Source organism: Sorex araneus, chromosome 2 (assembly GCF_027595985.1).
Source record: "Sorex araneus isolate mSorAra2 chromosome 2, mSorAra2.pri, whole genome shotgun sequence".
Classification (NCBI taxonomy): Eukaryota; Metazoa; Chordata; class Mammalia; order Eulipotyphla; family Soricidae; genus Sorex; species Sorex araneus.
Window position 1 is genome coordinate 298,648,452 of NC_073303.1, and position 18,213 is coordinate 298,666,664.

General features: G+C 46.1%; 1 protein-coding gene across 3 annotated transcripts in view; it reads right to left on the reverse strand.

The window, feature by feature from the left end:
* Positions 1 to 18,213, reverse strand: part of USP13 (ubiquitin specific peptidase 13) — a 151,950-nt gene that overhangs the window by 84,509 nt on the left and 49,228 nt on the right. For all 3 annotated transcript variants that reach the window (XM_055128187.1, XM_055128188.1, XM_055128186.1), the window contains exons 4-6: positions 9,671 to 9,792; positions 4,938 to 5,080; positions 1,529 to 1,713 (exon numbers count right to left, since the gene is read on the reverse strand). In XM_055128187.1, the coding sequence (XP_054984162.1) occupies positions 1,529 to 1,713; positions 4,938 to 5,080; positions 9,671 to 9,792 (450 nt within the window). The remainder of the gene's footprint in view (positions 1 to 1,528; positions 1,714 to 4,937; positions 5,081 to 9,670; positions 9,793 to 18,213) is intronic.

Consider the following 18,213-nt stretch of genomic DNA (forward strand, 5'->3'; position numbering starts at 1 on the left):
TCATTTCCAGCAGTTCTGAGGGACCATGTGTGGGGCCAGGGATCAAACCAGGTTGGCAGAACGTAAGTTAAGTGCCTTAACCCGTACTAGCTCTCCAGCCCTTTAATCAGTGTTTTCAATGACCCTTAGGTGGATTCTTAGGACCCTGCCTGTGATAATATTTAAGTGTTTTATGATTCACCCTGATACCATTTCCCTTTTCCCACACAGAAATAGTAGAAAAAATTAACTGTAGAAGCACAGCCAAAAGCTAACATTCTAGAGTACACAGTGTAAGACCATAAAGAGAGTCTGAAGCTAAAAATACAAGTAATTGGGCTGGAGTGATAGTGCAGTGGGTAGGGCATTCGTCTTGCATGTGGCCAACCTGGGTTCGATTCCTTCGCCCCTCTCAGAGAGCCCGGCAAGCTACCAAGAGTATCTCACCTCCACGGCAGAGCCTGGCAAGTTCCCTGTGGCGTATTCGATATGCCAAAAACAGTAACAACAAATCTCACAATGGAGACGTTACTGGTGCCTGCTCGAGCAAATCGATGAACAATGGGGCGACAGTGCTACAGTGCGACTCTTGGCTCTGCACTGAGGGATCACTTTTGGTTGGGCTTAGGGAACCAAATAGGGTGCTGGGGGTTGAACCGTGTTGGCCACATGCAAGGCAAGCGCCTTACCTGCTGGTTCTTCACTTTGAAGTCATCATGCAACATGCATAAGCTTTAGTCAGTTACACACAGTAAGGTGTTTTTTTTTTTCCCTGATTGTTTGCTTGTTTGTTTTGACACAGGGCAGCTAAAGAAGAGCCTCACATGTACAAGGCAAGCACGCTACCCTGATCTGTAGCTCTGGTGAGAGTCAGGTTTTCAAAGTTTGCTATTGTTACTTCCTTTCTGTGTCTCTCATGGCCAAGAAAATAGAAGTAGGATCCAGGATGTGTGACAAGAATATGCATAATCAAATCCACCATGAACAGAAAAGGGAGGCCCTGGAATTAATTATGGGGATTAGTCTCTCTGAGGAACAAATGGTTCCATTAAGAAGATGGGTTGATCTGCTGCTCTGTGTTCTGTTGGTGTGAGGGATAGTGCTCCGGGGAGGCTGAGGATTAGAACTAGTTCCTACCTGTAATTTTATTTATTTTAATTAATTAATTTATTTTTTGCTTTGGGGGCCACACCCGGCGATACTCAGGGGTTACTCCTAGCTCATGCACTCAGGAATTACCCCTGGAAGTGCTCGGGGGACCATATGGGATGCTGGGAATCGAACCCAGGCCAGCAGCGCGCAAGGCAAACGCCCTACCCACTGTGCTATATCACTCCAGAGCCAAGAGTAAGCCCTTACAAAGAAATGCGGGACCTGAAGCTCAGAAGGAGTTGAAAACTTGCCCAATGCCTGACAGCTAATAGAAGAATGAGAACTCGCCTGTGGGTTGCTGACTCCAGGTTTCCACTCTTCCACCCTTGAGCTTAAGGCACTGGTTAAACCTCAGAGGAAGCCCCTGCACGTGCCCACGTGGTAAAGGCACACTCACCTGCCCCGTCGGGGGTGATGGTTCCCAGCTTCACGGCGAGAGGGTAGCCCATGTCTCTGTAATGCTCCAGTGCATGCCCGTTGCCCGCAGAGCTGTCAAAGAACCACTTGCCACAGAGCACCGAGCCATCCGTCAGATTCAGCCAGAGGTTTTCCCGCAGGTCACACCGGGCACACTTCCAACCACTGGAATGGCATGGGAGAGGAGCTCGGTGAGAACAGCTGGAGCACAGGGCGGACTTAGGACACGTCCATCTCACAGAGAGGCCCAACTTATTTGGCCAACTGCCCCCTTGACAGAAAACTAAATCACTCGGCGTCCCCTTAGAAATTTACCTTCTTGAGGACAGAGAAAGAAAGAAATCAAGTGGGAGGAAAGAAGAAAACGGGAAGTAAAGGGTGACCCAGCATCAGGGCTGCAGTTATGCTGGTGAGGGGTCAAGCTACATATCCAAAACACAGACTCAGCAACACAGAAAGCATGAGCGCTAAGCTGCAACCACGGGGACTTTGCAATGTGCCACTCAGGCTGACAGGCGGGGATGGCTCGAGGGTCCGGGGCAGGGGTGAAATATGGAGACACTGGTGGAGGGAAGAGGACACTGATGGCGGAATTGCTGTCAGAATATTATATCCCTAAAACTCAACTATCAATAACACTGTATCACTGTCATTATTGCTCATCAATTTGCTGGAGCGGGCACCAGTAATGTCTCCATTGTGAGACCTGTTGTTACTGGTTTTTTTTTTTTTTTTTTTTGCATATCGAATACACCATAGGTAGCTTGCCAGGCTCGGCCATGGGTGCAGGATACTCTCGGCAGCTTGCTGGGCTCTCTGAGAGGGGCAGAGGAATCGAACCCAGGTTAGACACATGCAAGGCAAATGCCCTACCCGCTCAGTAACTTCATAAATCACAACTCTTTAATTAAAAATTTTTAAAGAAATTTACCTCCTTGTAGCCAACAGATAGAAACTGCCTCCCGCCAACTCTACCTAAGGCCACCACCACAGCCTGGCTCAGCCCAGTAGCCACAGGGCTTTGAAGGGTGCAGTAATGGCGACTTTGGGAACCACTGGGACAGAGCAGAGGGCACTGCAGGAAGCAGCCAGCAGAGAAACGGGCTGGCGAATGCATTACTGTCACCCTGTCAGAGCAGCGCCTCTCCCACCCCCCACCCCTACTGGGGCTGCTGCTCCCAGCTCTTCTCATGATCCTGTACTTTCAAACTGCCCCAGGTCCCGAGGGGCAGGAAGGAAGTCGTTTCCTGAAATTCCTATGTGAAGGACAGTGATGCTTAAATAAGCTCAAAACATCAGAATCCCACGTGGCTGCGGAAAGCCGGCTTTGATCCCCGGCACTGCGTGTTTCCCGAGCACCACCACCGATGACCGAGTGATCCGGGGCAGCAAAACACTGGGGAGAGGGATGGGCACCAACGGGTGTGGTCCCCAAACAAACAAGGATTAAAGAATCCAGGCCCACACGCATGGAAATTTCTCTAGCACTAAGTACAGGGCAAAAGCCATCTGTTCTCTTCATTCCATGATCTGGGGGACCAGAACTAAAACCCGGGGCTCAGACATGCGAAGCATACAGTCTACCACGGAGTTACCTCCCTGGCCAGTAACAGGAGTTTAAACAAAACCCAACTACACTGTCAGGAAGTGGAAAGGAAATCAACTTGGCTGAATACTAGCTGCCCGACAGCTACCAGGGTTTACAGAGGTCCCACCGTGAGTTCTGAACAGCTGTTTTCAGCGTCAGACTCCCACCCTCTTGCCCAAGGGACCCACAGAGGCCCAAGGGCGCCTGCTGTTCCCAGCTCACTCAGGACAGGAACGCAGTGCAGCCGACGTCCCCAAACATTCCCGGCCTGCTGCTCCCTCCCTGAGCACCTGTCTCTGCGGGGACCAGCCCAGGCCAGAGCAGGTGCTCAGGGCGCTCGAGAGCATCCCGGGCTGGATGTTCTCCATGAGCAACCCTTCCAAGAGAGCTGCCTTCAAGGTGACTTAGAGATGCGATTCTGAATTCCAGAGGTTTCCCCGGGAACTGATCCCAGCAAGCAGCCAAGGTGGACAAGACAGTGAGTCTGGCCAGGCCAGGCAGCTCCATGCAAGGGTTCGAGGAGGGGAAGCTGCTCGGGCTCTTCTGCCATCTTGACGACCACCAGGAAAGTCCTCGGGGGCCTCCCAGCTACATCCCCCCTGCTCCGAGGCTGCCAGGTCACACGCAGGAGTGCTCCAGGGCCCCCAGAATGACCTGCAGTGCTATTCTGGGGGCTATGTGCTGCCAGGCTTGGGGAGGCTGGAACAGATAGGTCGCACGCCTAGCGTGCCTCCCACCTGAGTTCAAGTCCCAGCACCACAGGGGCAGTGGGTGCGGCCCTGGAGCCCCCCAGCAACGCTGGGATGGCCTGGGGATCCTGGCAGCATAAGGTACTGAAAGGTGTCGAATCCTTGGGCCCCGGCATTCAACTGTAACCCAGCTGGTCAAGAACTGCCAGTGGGGGGCCAGACCAATAGTACTTGCCTTGCATGCTGCCAACCCGGGTTCCATCTCTGGCATCCCATATGGTTCCCAGCTCTGCCAGGAGAGATCCCTAAGCTCAGAGCCAGGAATAAACACTGACCATTGCTGGGTGTGGCCCCCAAACCAAAATAAATAAACGATAAGACATTTCTTAAAAAAACAAAATTGCCAGTGAGATACCAGATCTTTTCATCAATTCTTGGGAGCCCCCCAAAAAAGACAGGTTTGAGAGCAATTCACTCCTGGCTGCCGTGCTCTTGTCTAGTCCTTGATCTCTTGGTCTTCTGTAACACTGTCATCCCAATTGTTCATAGGTTTGCTGGAGCAGGCACCAGTAACATCTCCATTGTGAGACTTGTTGTTACTGTTTTCGGCATATCGAATATGCAACGGGGAGCTTGCCAGGCTTTGCCATGTGGGAGGTATGTTCTTGGTAGCTTGCTGGGCTCTCCAAGAGGGGTGGAGGAATTGAATCCAGGTCGGCCACGTGCAAGGCAAATGCCCAACCAGAGGTGCTATCACTCCAGCCCCTTATCTTATTAATTTTTATTTCTTCTATTCGGTTTGGGGGCAGGGAGTCATATTGGCACTGCTCAAGGCTTACTACCTTACTCTGCACTCAGGGATCACTCCTGGAGGGCTCAGGGGAACATGTGCAGTGCTAGGGATTGAATCTGGGTCAGTTGCATACAAGGCAAGCACCTTAACCCACCTTACTATCTTTGGCCCCCTGGATCTTATTTTTCCATTTTAAAAAAAAGAAAGAGTTAACTACTAATTTAATGGAGACGTATATATTGTCTTTGTAGTCTTTAAACAAAAACATCCCTTAGCCGACTTTCCTATTTGAAGTTGCATTTTGCTTCCTGACTCTCACCTTGGAGGAATCCTGACTCCATTGTCCAGCTGGATGAGGCTATTGGCATATTTGGAAACCGGCAACTCAGTTTCCCACGTGTCAGGGTCCTGCTTTCTGTATGGAGATTTTGAGTTGAGAACTGCATCACAAGCAATTGTTACCTGTAAGACAAACCCAGCAGTGTTAAATAAAAACTTGAAGAGACCAGCAACTTCGAGAAAATACAGGTCAACGTTGATTCATAAATGCAACTCAATCTAAGAAAATTCTGAATGCACAAGAGCCACAGTTCTAGATTCCTGCCTCCGACACTCTCTACCTAGATCTAGCCAGATTCTGTCCTAGGCATGGACTTTGCAAGGACACAGGATCCAAGACAGCAAGGAACTGAATTCAGCTGGTAAACCCAGGCATGGAGCCCAATTAAGCAATTGCAACCTCTAGGTAAGCAGAGTGAAAAGTATAGAGTGAACAATTTACCAGGGTGAAATTAGCTACAGAAATGCCTAGGATTTACCTAAGTGGCGTGTTTTCCTCATAACAAATATACACCCAGATATCCAATATCCTCAACTCATCACACAAAGGCATGTGGTCAAAGGCACAAGAGTGTCATGCCAGCAGCATGGCTCCTGCTCTTAATCTGATGCAAATGTGACCCCTGGATGGGGACACGCCAAGAGATCTCTGTGCCAGACTGGCTCGCTTCGTGAACACTAATCTATGACACCCATCTTGGAAACAACAATGGGACAGATGGGGACAGACTCCACTCTCTAAACCCCACTGGATCTCGGGTACATGTCTCTCACCACACTTGCTGTTTGCTTAATGCTATAAGCTGCATCTAGCAGTTTTAAAAGTTTTACAATATGATAGGGATGAAAAACGGCATAACCTTTTTGGAAAACAATTTTCTGGTCCTTCTAGTGGTTAAACAAAGTTGTTACTTGACCCATCTATGTCATCGGTAGGTACATTTATTTTCTAAGAGTCACCCTTCATTTATTTCAGTTTGGGGTCCATACCTGTCAGAGTTTATTCCTGACTCTGTACTCAGGGATCACTCCCGGTAGAACTTGGGGCACCATATGCAGTGCCAAGGATCGAATGGGTAAGGCAAGCACTTACCCACTGTACCATCATCTCTCTGGCCCCCAAAGTGTGTAGCTTCGACCATTATAATAATACCATACTGAAACTTGCTAAGAAAGAAGATATTAAAAGTTTTCATTGCTGGGACAAGGAGATCACATAAGTGTTAAAGCACATGCCAGGGATATGTGAGGCTCTGGTTTTGACCACTGGCACCACATGGCCTCGTAAACACTGCCAGGTATAAACCCTGGTGGTTCCTGAGTACCACTGGATGTGGTCCTGGTGGCCCTAATCTCTGGGCCTCAGCTCCAAAGCATCAATCCATAACACTGCTGAATCTGGGCCCCAAGCCAGCAATACCCCCAGAACACTAGAGGTGACCACTATTTTTTTAGGGTTTTTTTGGAGCCACACCTGGCTGCATTCAGGGCTGACTCATGGCTCTGTGCTCAGAGATCACTCTTGAGGATTTGGGGAACCAGAGGAATAGCACTGTAGCACTATCATTCTGTTATTCATCAATTTGCTCAAGCAAGCACCAGTAACGTCTCCATTGTGAGACTTGTTGTTACTGTTTTTTGGCATATCGAATATGCCATGGGGAGCTTGCCAGGCTCAGCTGTGCAGGCAGGATACTCTCGGTAGCTTGCCGGGCCCCCCAAGAAGGACAGAGGAATCGAACTCGGGTCGTCCACGTGCAAGGCAAACGCCCTACCCGCTGTGCTAAAGGAATACTAGAGATCAAACCCAGGAAAGTTATTATTACAAGAAACACACTATATTAATAACATTCTGTTATAACTATATGTCATGATGAACATTAACTTACTGCAGTGAGCACTTAGCCCTATATGCAAATATAAAGTCATTAAGATGTATACTTGAAACTAATGTTACATATGAATAATACCCCTAAGAAATCAACTTACAAAGTTTTTTATTAAGATTTTTTCACAAAGACTTTCTTCACTTGACTTTGTTATTTCTCAGGATGTGTACTGAGGGCATGCTTCTTATAAGCACCAACTTAAGAGTTATAGGAAACAAGGGCAGTGAGACCTCTCGGTATTACAGAGACCTCAGCTCTAGTATATAATTTCAGGTAATGGGACAAGGAAGGACCGTTTTGTCCAGTCAGATATTTTATCCTTGGTAACACCCACATGAGACAAGCCAGGAAATCAGAGAACGCAGAGGTAATTTAATTCTGTCTGCATTGCTAAAAGCTGTACCCACGGCGCTAAAAGGGATAGTTGGGTTTAAAAATTAGAGGAAAGTAGCACAATAGCTAAGCAGACAAAAGGGTTTTTTTCTACTGGTCTTATATTTAGGTCTAAAGTAGATTAGGAGTCAAAGAAGTTTGAATGATGGAATCCGGGTCCCAGAATGACATGGGAACCCCAAGCACAAACATCTCCTCTGGGCAGGCGAGTGCCCACAGACACATAATGTCCAGAGGATTACAGCGCCTTTAGTCCAGAATGTGAGAGAAAAAAAAGGCAAAGTGACAGGTCAAAACTTGATATTTCCTGCCCTTGACGTGCACTGGATCAGGCTCTGGAAAACTGGGCACAGAGAGGAGAGAGGGAAGGAAAGAGGAAAGGCCACAAGGAGAGAAAGAGGATACAGTGGAAATAAGGGACGAACAGAAAAACGGGGTCCTTTCAGGAATCTGCCCACTTCCAGACTTTGAGATTCAAAATAAAGCAAAACTGTCACTCCACAGGACCACAGCTAGCGTCAGCTTCAAGCTGTTGTCAAGAATTAAAAGTGTTCTACAAAAACAGAATTGAAAGTGCTCTACACTCCACCTATTCCCCCTGGCAGCTCAGTGACTGCCATCTTCCAGAGCCAATGGACAGTCAGGTAAGGGCCAGCAGTGACGGGACACGCAGGGGCCTCACTCCCCCGCCCCGAGAGACCCCAAGTCACCGCCCACGAACAGCCCCTCTAGCTACTGATCAGGCTGCTTAACGGCCATGATCCCAGAGACTCACAAACGAATCTCAGAACCCACTGGCTTTTGGCAGAAATTCCTCCAGATTTAACTATTAAAATTTCAGAATTCCAAAACTGCATGGCCCCTATTGCGGCCACATGACATCATATGCTATTCATAATCAACAATCTGTCACTGTCACTGTCACCCGTTACTCATCGATTTGCTCGAGCGGGCACCAGTAATATTCCCCCTTGTGAGACTTGTTACTGTTTTGAGAATATCAAATACACCACGGGTAGCTTGCCAGGCTCTGCTGTGTGGGTGAGATACTCTCAGTAGCTTGCAGGGCTCTCCGAGAGGGGCGGAGAAATAGAACCCTAGTTGGCCGAGTGCAAAATAAATCGATCCAGCCCATCATAATCAGCAATAGAAAACAAATTGTCTACTGTTGCCTTTTCGGCAGATCTGAGTGTTGGGGTAAAATCGCAAATAATAGTGGTGGGTCTGGTGTCAAAATATTGAGTGTAATCAAAGGAGAGAGAGAGTAATGTGGAAATCATCTGCAACACAGGTAGTGGGAGGGTGTGGGATGGGTGGTATATTAGGTTTTTGGTGGTAGAAAATGTGCGCTGGTGAAGGGATGGGTGTTCCATCATTGTATGACCAAGACTTAAACCTGAAAGCTTTATAATGGTTCTCACGGTGATTCAATAAATAAATTGATAAAAAAAAAAAAGTGCTCTACAAAAACAGGGGCTGGAGTGATAATATAGCCAGTAGGGCACCTGCCTTGCATGCGGCAGACCCAAGTTCCATCCTTGTATCCCATATAGTCCCCTGAGCACTGCCAGAAGTAATTCCTGAGTGTAGAGCCAGGAACAAACCCAAACCCTTTGTTCTTTAGGAAGAACAAAACTGAAGCTGGTTCACTTTTCCTTGGAGCCCCTGCAACCCTGTGACTTACAAACACTTTCTTGTTTGTATTCTTGTTACTGTTGTTTTAGCAGTGGTGCTCTTTTTTTTTTTTAACAAACAAAATATGGAGGGGGGGGGCTCCCAAGCAGGGATGAGGGTCCAGGAGTCACTCGCATTAATATTCAGCCTGAGGGGATGCATGCCTGGGCCTCGCATGCAGAGCTGCTCACAGCAGAGGGGGTCTCCAGGGCTCTATCCGGCAGTGCTCAAAAATACCACGGAGTGCCAGGGATCAAGTGCAGGTCCTTGTGCACGCCAGGCACGCACTGCTGACCCCCGAGCCGTCCTCCGGCAAAATTTTAAATGAAAGCCGACAGGGTAAAAGGGATAAAAGTCACTGTCCCTCAGCTCAGAAGTCAGTCCCTATACATCTGGGGGACAGAATTTGCGACATCTAAAAAGAGACTGTGATTCACAGGCAGCCCCAAGCCACCAGGCTCTGGACCAGGAGGCCCAAGGGCAAGGCTGAGCAGATGTCATTGGAAGGAACCGGCAGGGGAGACGCACTGGCTGAATGGACTGAAACGGAACCAGCAAGAGCCTCTGCACAGACAAGAAGCAAAAGGTTCCTGTCCGGGCCCATTCTCCGCCTCCACCCCTCCCACCCCCCCACCCCCCAGCTTCTCTCCTTCAAGCCCCAGCCCTCCCGCCACCAGTCCACGCACACTGCACACGCACACACACCTGACACAGAGAGCCACGCGCATCTAGCTAGCAGCCGTGCACACTCACTGACCAGGGCTGGTAACTCCTCAATATTTGGTAGTACTATTTCATAGTGGTCGGGGAATATAACAAGTTTGGCTTCATCTTCATATTCATAATCGTCGCTATTTAAATCGTCATCAGTATCTAGATCTGAGGAGAAAAGAAAAACAAGAAGAAGAAGTGAAGAAAGAACGTTCCACAGGAAGGTAGCACTCGAGGGGAAGGCCAACAGTCCTCAGGGAAGACAAAGCAGGGCATGACATTTACACTGGACATGGAAAACCTTTCCATGTTGCCTAAGTTATGAATATGTATTTATAAGTGACAGATGCATAAAGAAGATTGAGTCATATCATAAAGCTTAACAATTAAAATGGATATATGTGCTGGATATTAAATACCAAAGATGTTTAAAGGAATAGATTGCTCGCCATAATTTGTTAGGGACTTGGTTCTTTATTTCACAAAAATAAACACCTAGATGGGCCAGAGAGATAGTACAGAGGGTAGGGCATTTGCCTTGTGCATGGCCAGATTCAAAGCCCAGCATCCCATATGATGCCCAAATCCACCAGGAGGATTCCTGAGTGCAGAGCAAGGAGTAACCCCTGAGCATGGTTGAGCACCCCCATCCCCCACCACCACTGCCAAAATAAAAAAAAGTAAAAAAAAAAAAAGAAATAGCTAGAATGCTTTTCACAACACTGCAATAAAAAAGAAAATTGGTTCAGTTCTGGCTCCAAAACTTAATGTTACTCTAAGTGAGTCACAGACTCTAAGCCTTATTAGTGTCTTCATTTGTGCAATGGAGATAATGACACTTATTCTACAGCTTCTATGGAAAACAAATGCATATGTGATTGGTAGGCAAGAAACAGCGGTTATGACTTGAACATAAAATCTCTGTCTCCCTACTCCCTTTCTCTCTCCCTCTTAGGGCAGTCAAGCAATTGTATCGTAAGCCAAAGAAGGGAACCCCTGTAATATAAATAGTCCTGTTGTCCGAAGACCCATGGAGAATATTTAGTAAGAAAGATGAGCTTCCCTAGCCCATTAACCATCAAGCCATGGCCTCTTTGGTTAGTTAATCCTGAGAAAGGGTAACTGAAAGTTCAAGGAAATATCTTGTCACAATATTTACATGGATATTTCAACCTCACGGGCGCACAGATGCCAGAATCTCAGATCATGTTTGTGTATTTATATGTTTGGAACTATGGTGACAGGTATTGAGCCACAGTCCTGTCACACATGCACACAAGCCCATGAATAAACAGGCACACAGACATGAGCTCTGCAGACAGGACACAGTTATTTTATCAGAGAAAGCAAGTACTGAGAACCAGAGGCGAGGCTCTAAGTTCAAGTACTACCTCGTACACTTCCTCTCAAAACCCTCCTTAATGGTGCTTAGGGGACCATATGGGATGCTGGGATTTGAACCCAGGAGTGCAGAGTCAGGAGTAACCCCTGTGCATCGCAGGGTGTAACCCAAAAAGAAAAAAAAAGGAAAAAAAAACCTCCTTAGTGTCTTTTTTTGCACACTCCACTCTTGAACTCTCACAGAGAAGGTAACTTCAATTGGAAAAATGAGATGCAGGTCAACTCAGTGTAAACCCGTTAATAAAATTCTAAGTAGCAAGAATCAAAAATGCCAAAATAAAGAGAAAATACTGTTCAAAAGCCATAAAATGCTAATCTGACAAGAACATCAAAGAGTCTAAAAACTGAAGTAAGTTCAAGACATTTTTGTAAAGAAAATAATTCAAAGACAGACACTGTGTGTTCTAAAAAATCTGCTTCAATGTTTATAATTTTCAAAATTAGAACCAAAATGTTCAATGAGAATAGTGTTCAACTCAACTGATTTTCAGCTATCTACATAGCTCTTATTGAGACTATGTAGATAAATGGAGACATTTATGCTAAAATGACAAAATTACTCTTTCCTATAGAGAGAACTTTAAAGTGATTATGCTTACAGACAAGATCCGAAGCAACTGTACAAATAAAGAGTTAGCATTTGTTATTATATTCTGCATAATAATTTTAAACAACCATATCTTTTGTTTCTGTGAACATATTTGGCTCATATAACACACTAGTGTCTTTTTTCCATTGAAAACATTCTCACTTAGTGTTAATACATATCTAACTTATCTCAACAATGACAAAAGAGAAATTAAATTCCACTCGACACGTACCAGCTCTGTTACCCAGGGCAAGCTCATTGTCCTCATGAGTAAACCATGGATAACATGATCTGCTCCACAAAAGACCTTTTAAAGGATTAAGCAAAAAGTTTGAAGGCACCTAGGACAGGATCTGTTAGGAAAGGGGAGCTGTCATCAGCCCCAACACCATCACCATCACCTTCTCTCATTCCTAATAAGAGGTGACTTTCCCTTCCCGTGCGGTGCTGGCACCAATGCAATCCCTAAATAAATTCCAGAAAGACCAAGTTGTCAAGTGGGGATTTTCTGTATGATCTGAGAGGAGAGTAGGTAAGGACTCCCACGCTTTTGGATGGTAAACAGTAGGAACAGGAAATGGATCTTAGTCACCTTCCACAGCCCCCTCCCCCCACCCACAGGCTCATACCACACACTTGATAATCTCTGTGAAGGGAGACTGCAAGGAACCAATGCCAAAGTGCTATGGGCACCAGCAAAGCAAGAAAGGATTCTTTTTTCATAACTGGTAACCTCTATGTGATAGATGTCAATTTCAGCAAGACTACAAACATGTGTGCAAAAATGCCAAACTTTCTTGACCTTCACATTTAAATTATAGATTTCTTCTTTTTTTTTTTTTTTTTGGTGTGGGAGGTTGTCTCCGGGCAATGCTCAGGAGCCCTGAGGCACCTCCCCCAGGCATTCTTGTCCTGGCAGGAAGGTTCAAGTGAGGCCTAAAGATGTGGCGCTGACCTGGCCCTGTAGTGCAAGGAACTCCCCAGGTCACCCTGCAGGTCCTCAGGGTGCCTCTACACCCGGCAGAGCTCAAAGGACCACGTGGGGTCAATTTGGATCAGTTTCGTGTAAGTATAACCTGTACTATCTCTCCAGGCCCTAATGTCTAGTTTGCGTGTTCCTTGTTTGTTTCTGGGCCACACCCAGCAACGCTCAGGGTTTACTCCTGGCTCTGTCCTCAGGGATCATTCCTGACTTTTGCTCGGAGAATCTTATGCTGTGCTAGGGATAAAACCCAGGGTAGCCACGTGAAAGGCAAACGCCTTACCCCTGTAGCCATTTGAAATTGTAGCACTGTAGCACTGTAGCACTGTCATCCTATTGTTCATCCATTTGCTCGAGCGGGCACCAGTAACGTCTCCATTGTGAGACTTGTTGTTACTGTTTTTGGCATATCGAATACGCTACGGGGAGCTTGCCAGGCTCTGCCATGCGGGTGGGATACTCTCGATAGCTTGCCGGGCTCTCCGAGAGGGAGGGAGGAATCGAACCTGGGTGGGTCACATGCAAGGCAAATGCCCTACCTGCTGTGCTGTTGCTCCAGCCACTTGAAATTAGTGAGATAAAACGGTAAGTAGGTCTTTTCCAAACATCTTTTCTTTTGGGGAAGGAGGGGAGGATGTTTGGGCCATGTCAGGCAGTGCTCAGGGCTTACTCCTGGCTCTGTGCTCAGGGATCACTCCTGGTGGTGCTCAGGGGATCATTCGTGGTGCCAGGAATTGAACCAGCACTCCCAAACACCTTAATCCAAATTAAGGAGAAGTCAGCAGTGGTAAGATATACTTTGTTGTGTTTTGTTTTGTTTTTTTTACAGCAGTCTGATCGTAAGGGACAATCAAAGGTTGTCCTTTCTTTACAGTATATTTAACTGTACTCCTACATATAAATCAAAAGTATTCAAGGTTCTCTAATTAGAGTTTTGCCCTAGTCTGAGGAAGCTACAGAGTATCTGCATTCTAGGAGCCAACAGCAGTAGGACACCCCAATTTCCCCCAGCAGCTATGTACATGGATTCTTTTTCTAGCTTTAACAAACATTACATATAATTGTATTACACACAACATACAAACACACACACACACACACACACACACACACACACATATATATACCAGGGCCAACTCTGATTAATCCCCAGCACAGCATATATATATAAAACATAATACGTGTATATATACATGCATATATTATTTATATGCACATATATATATGCATGAACTGGAGCAATAGCACAGCGGGAAGGGCGTTTCTTGCATGCGGCCAACCTAGTTTTGATTCTTCCATCCCTCTCAGAGAGCCCGGCAAGCTACCAAGAGTATCCCGCCTGCACGGCAGAGCCTGGTAAGCTACCCGTGTATTTGATATGCCAAAAACAATAACAAGTCTCACAATGGAGACTTTCCTGGTGCCCACTCGAGCAAATCAATGAGCAACTGGATGACAGTGCTATATATATATACATATATATACATACATATTTATATATATATACATACATATTTTTAATGTCTTCCCAGCACAACTTCAGTGCCGCCTCAGAATCCTGGGAGTGTGGTTGGGAACAGAGCCATTTATTTCTAAGAGATAACGTGCTAAGCTCCGAAAATTAAGCAGAGGTATGATCCCTAAATGAAACCAGGGCTCAGCAGCTCTCGACCATACTGACTCTAGTTTATATGCAGAAGGAAGCCGTCTGGTTGGCGCTGGACTGTGGAATCGGACAATGCATTCATGTTCACACGAAGGTCCCAGGAAGCCCCTAGAGCATGGAGCCTGTCACGTGGCCCCTTCATAAGGAAACATCAGCATGAAATTTATTTGAGCCTTCGGGTCTTGACAGGCAGAGATGAGTGTTCTGAACAGGCCTATTCATGGGACTATATACAATAGTCTGTTTTCAATCTGTTTCTCACATGAAAACATAGGGGTTAGGACCAGAGACAGAGTACAGGAGATAAGGTGCTGGACTTCCTTTGACTCAGCCTGGTTTGATCCCCAGAACTACATCTGGTCCTCCAGGCATGCCCGGGGTCACACCCTGGGTGCAGACCCAGGAATAGCCCCTAGGTACTACTTGGTATGGCCCCCAAACAATAACCTATATGTAATATATAATATAATAATACATACTATTAATATATAATATATAGATAATATACAATGCAGATTAAGTGGTAGCTTTTCAACATTCTAGTCTTCAAACACAGAACATTTATTCCTATTTATAAAAGCTGGGAAGTCGGGATAAAATGTAACTAACACTGTTTGGGGTCAGAGATACAGTAAAGAGTTACGGTACTTGCCTTGCCGGGACCAACTCTGATTGGATCCCCAGCACCACATATGTTCACCAGAGCCTTGTTGGAAGCTACCCCCAAGCAAAAGCCAGGAGGATCTCAGAGCACTGCCAGTTGTGGCCCCAACCCCTGCCCCCCAAAAACCACCACCAACAACAAACTTTTATGACACAACAAAAATATGGTATTTTTATAACATACATATTGTTATTTATGCATAATTCTGGATATATAAAAATTATAGTAAATCCATAATTATGTACAAGTATATAAATAATGGAATATGTATGTTATAAAAGTACCATATCTTTGCTATATCATAAAAATTTTTTGTTGGAGCTTGAGCAATAGCACAGCATTTAGCACATAGCAATAGCACATAGCAATAGCATTTGCATTGCACACAGCCGACCTGGGTTTGATACCCAAAATCCCATATGATCCCCTGAGCACAACAAGGAGTACTTCCTGAGTGCAGAGCCAGCAGTAATCCCTGTTCATCACTGGGTATGACCCCAAAAAGGAAAAAAAGATTTTGTTGGTGATAGGTAGTAGTGGAGGGGGGAGTTGGGCCAGAACTGGCAATGATATTTGTGTGTATTAATTATATATTTATATATAAATGGCTGGACCATATCATGAGTCCTGGGTATTTCTTTAAGATCATAAACTTGGGTCTGGAAAGATGGTACAGGGGGGAGAGTGCTTGTCTTGTATGTGGCCAACCTCCTTTTGTTCCCCAACACCGTATTTGGTCCCACAAACACCTCCAAGAGTGATTCCTGAGCACAAAACCAGAAGTAAACCTTGAGCACTGTTGGGTGTGGCCCAAAAAGCCAAATTAATAGCATTAATAAATCACAAACTTCCTAAGCCCCACCACTCTCCTTCCTTCCATTAATAAAACATTAAATACTGTATCAGCTTATTTCCCAAATAAGCTGATTCACATTGTTGCCAGTCATCTTTCTAAAGATAATCTAACCACATTCTTTCATAATTTAAAACACTAATGCAAGGATTGGAGGCACAAGACAGAGGGTAGAGTACTTGCCTTGTATGCGGCCAACCCAGATTAGATCCCCAGAATCCCATATGGTCCCTCGAGCAACACCAGGAGTAATTCCTGAGTGCGGAGCCAGGAGTAACCTCTGAGCATCAATGGGCTGCCTGCCTTACACACACACACACACACACACACACACACACACACACACACGAGTTCCCACTCTGGATTCACAGCACCCTTAACCATTCCAGCAACTGTTTCATAACAGCCCCAAGCCATGAGAAATGCTGTATTTCTGCTTAGTACTTAAGCCAAATAATAAGTATCCATATTCAAATAACATGGTAACTATCTGAAAAAAAATACTCATAAATTGAAAGGAAATAAAATGTCCTACTTCATTCTTAAATAACTGCAGCTTGCTAATGGAATGTGAGTACCTGCTGGGAACCACACAACAACGTGTCCTGGAACCTGGTTGGGCCCTGCCTCCTTCACTCCCCATTCCAGAGTGATTTCATGCGGAAATCATCCAAAAACAGCTTCAGCTGTAAGGAACACAGGAGAATCTAATAGAGACACAACAGAATTAATACTGGTTCATTGTGACACGGACATTGCCATTCCCCTTGAAGAGTTGAAATTCCCCGATGCCCACCCAGTGCATTTGAGCTCAGTCCAGCTCCGGAGACCTCAGGTCATCGTTTAGGACCTATAGTATTAATAGTTCCCCAGCACCGACAGAAAATCATCATCCTTATCATCATCCTCATCATCATCCTCATCATCTAAACGCATACGGTGCCACGAATGAAAACTAGGGTCTCTCACATCAAGCCTGAGCTCTACTGCTGAGCTGTTATCCCTGACATCAAACCATGTTTTACGTACGGACACACAGAAACAATACGCAGGATACATAAGGATGTACCAACAGAAAAAAACTAGTTGTCTTCAATGATGACCAACCAAGAAGCAAAAAGGGAGAAACTTCCTTTCAGTATGAGGCCTTGTGAATCTTTTTCTTAAGCTTTATGTATGTGTTATATATGACAAAAAAATAACCTAAATCCATATAGATTTAAGCTATGTATACATCCTAAAAAGGAATAGAACCTCAGCAATTCAAAGTGTTACCGGTAATTGGGCTGGAGAGCCTGAACAGGAGTTAGGAATGTCCTGAACACAGCTAACCCAGCTAACCTCAGTTCAACCTCTGGGCCCACATGGTTCCCTGGGCACCACTGGTCACACTGGAGGACCCGGAGTACTGCCAGCTATGGTCCTGGAGGACCCCAAGCACTGCTGGGATGACCCTGTGGTCCCCAGCACGGCAGAGCCTGCCTGGCACTGCATTTATCAGGTCCTTACATTGAACAGCCGGTCCATGTGGCCACTGCATCACTGGGAGGAGGAACCCTGGGTTCCTGGACACCACTCGGGAATCCCATCCCCCAAAAATAACCTAGAATTGCTAAAATTGATTCTTCTTTCATTACCAGCAAACACTAAAGTTGAGGGAGGGATCTTTCAACGTGATTTCACTCGAATGCACGTCGAGGCAATTGAGAAGGGTAACGACCCTCAGGGAGGGGCAGGCAGGAGACCTGGGTCAGCCACTCAAAGCCAAACAATGTCCCCAGGTTCCCTTACAAAATCTCTAGCAGAGCAATCGTACAGAGCAATAGGACAGCAGGTAGGATGCTTGCTTTGCATGCAACAGACCCAGGTTCCATCCCTAATAGGGTCCCCTGAGCACTGCCAGGAGTGACCCTTGAGTGCAAAACCAGGAGTAAGCCCTGAGCATTGCCAGGTATGACTCTAACCTCCCCCCAGAACCCCCCCAAAAAATTATTCTCAAGGGTCATAACAGTCACAAAATGGTTTCAATGCTGGGCCAATCAAATGGGAAATATTGACATAGTCACTGGCAATGGAGGAGCAAGTCCCTCTCCAGCACACAGCACCGGTCCCCGGCGTGGCTGCTCTGTGGAGAGGAAGGAGACGCTTCATAACTGCATTCCAGCAGCATCAAAACTAGCACTTTCTACTAATGTTAGCACAATGGACCCTCCTCCCGACAATTTCAGCATCTGCACTGCAAACCATATCTCTAAAATGAGAGAGAAAAGAGAGACTGAGAGACAGAGACAGAGAGATAGAGAGAAGAGAGATACTGCCATAGAGGCAGGCTGGAGTGGGGGATGGCTTGTTGGGGTGGGAGGGAAACTGGGGACGTTAGTGGTGGGAAATTACATTGATGGAGGGATGAGTGCTGGAACACCGTAGGACTGAA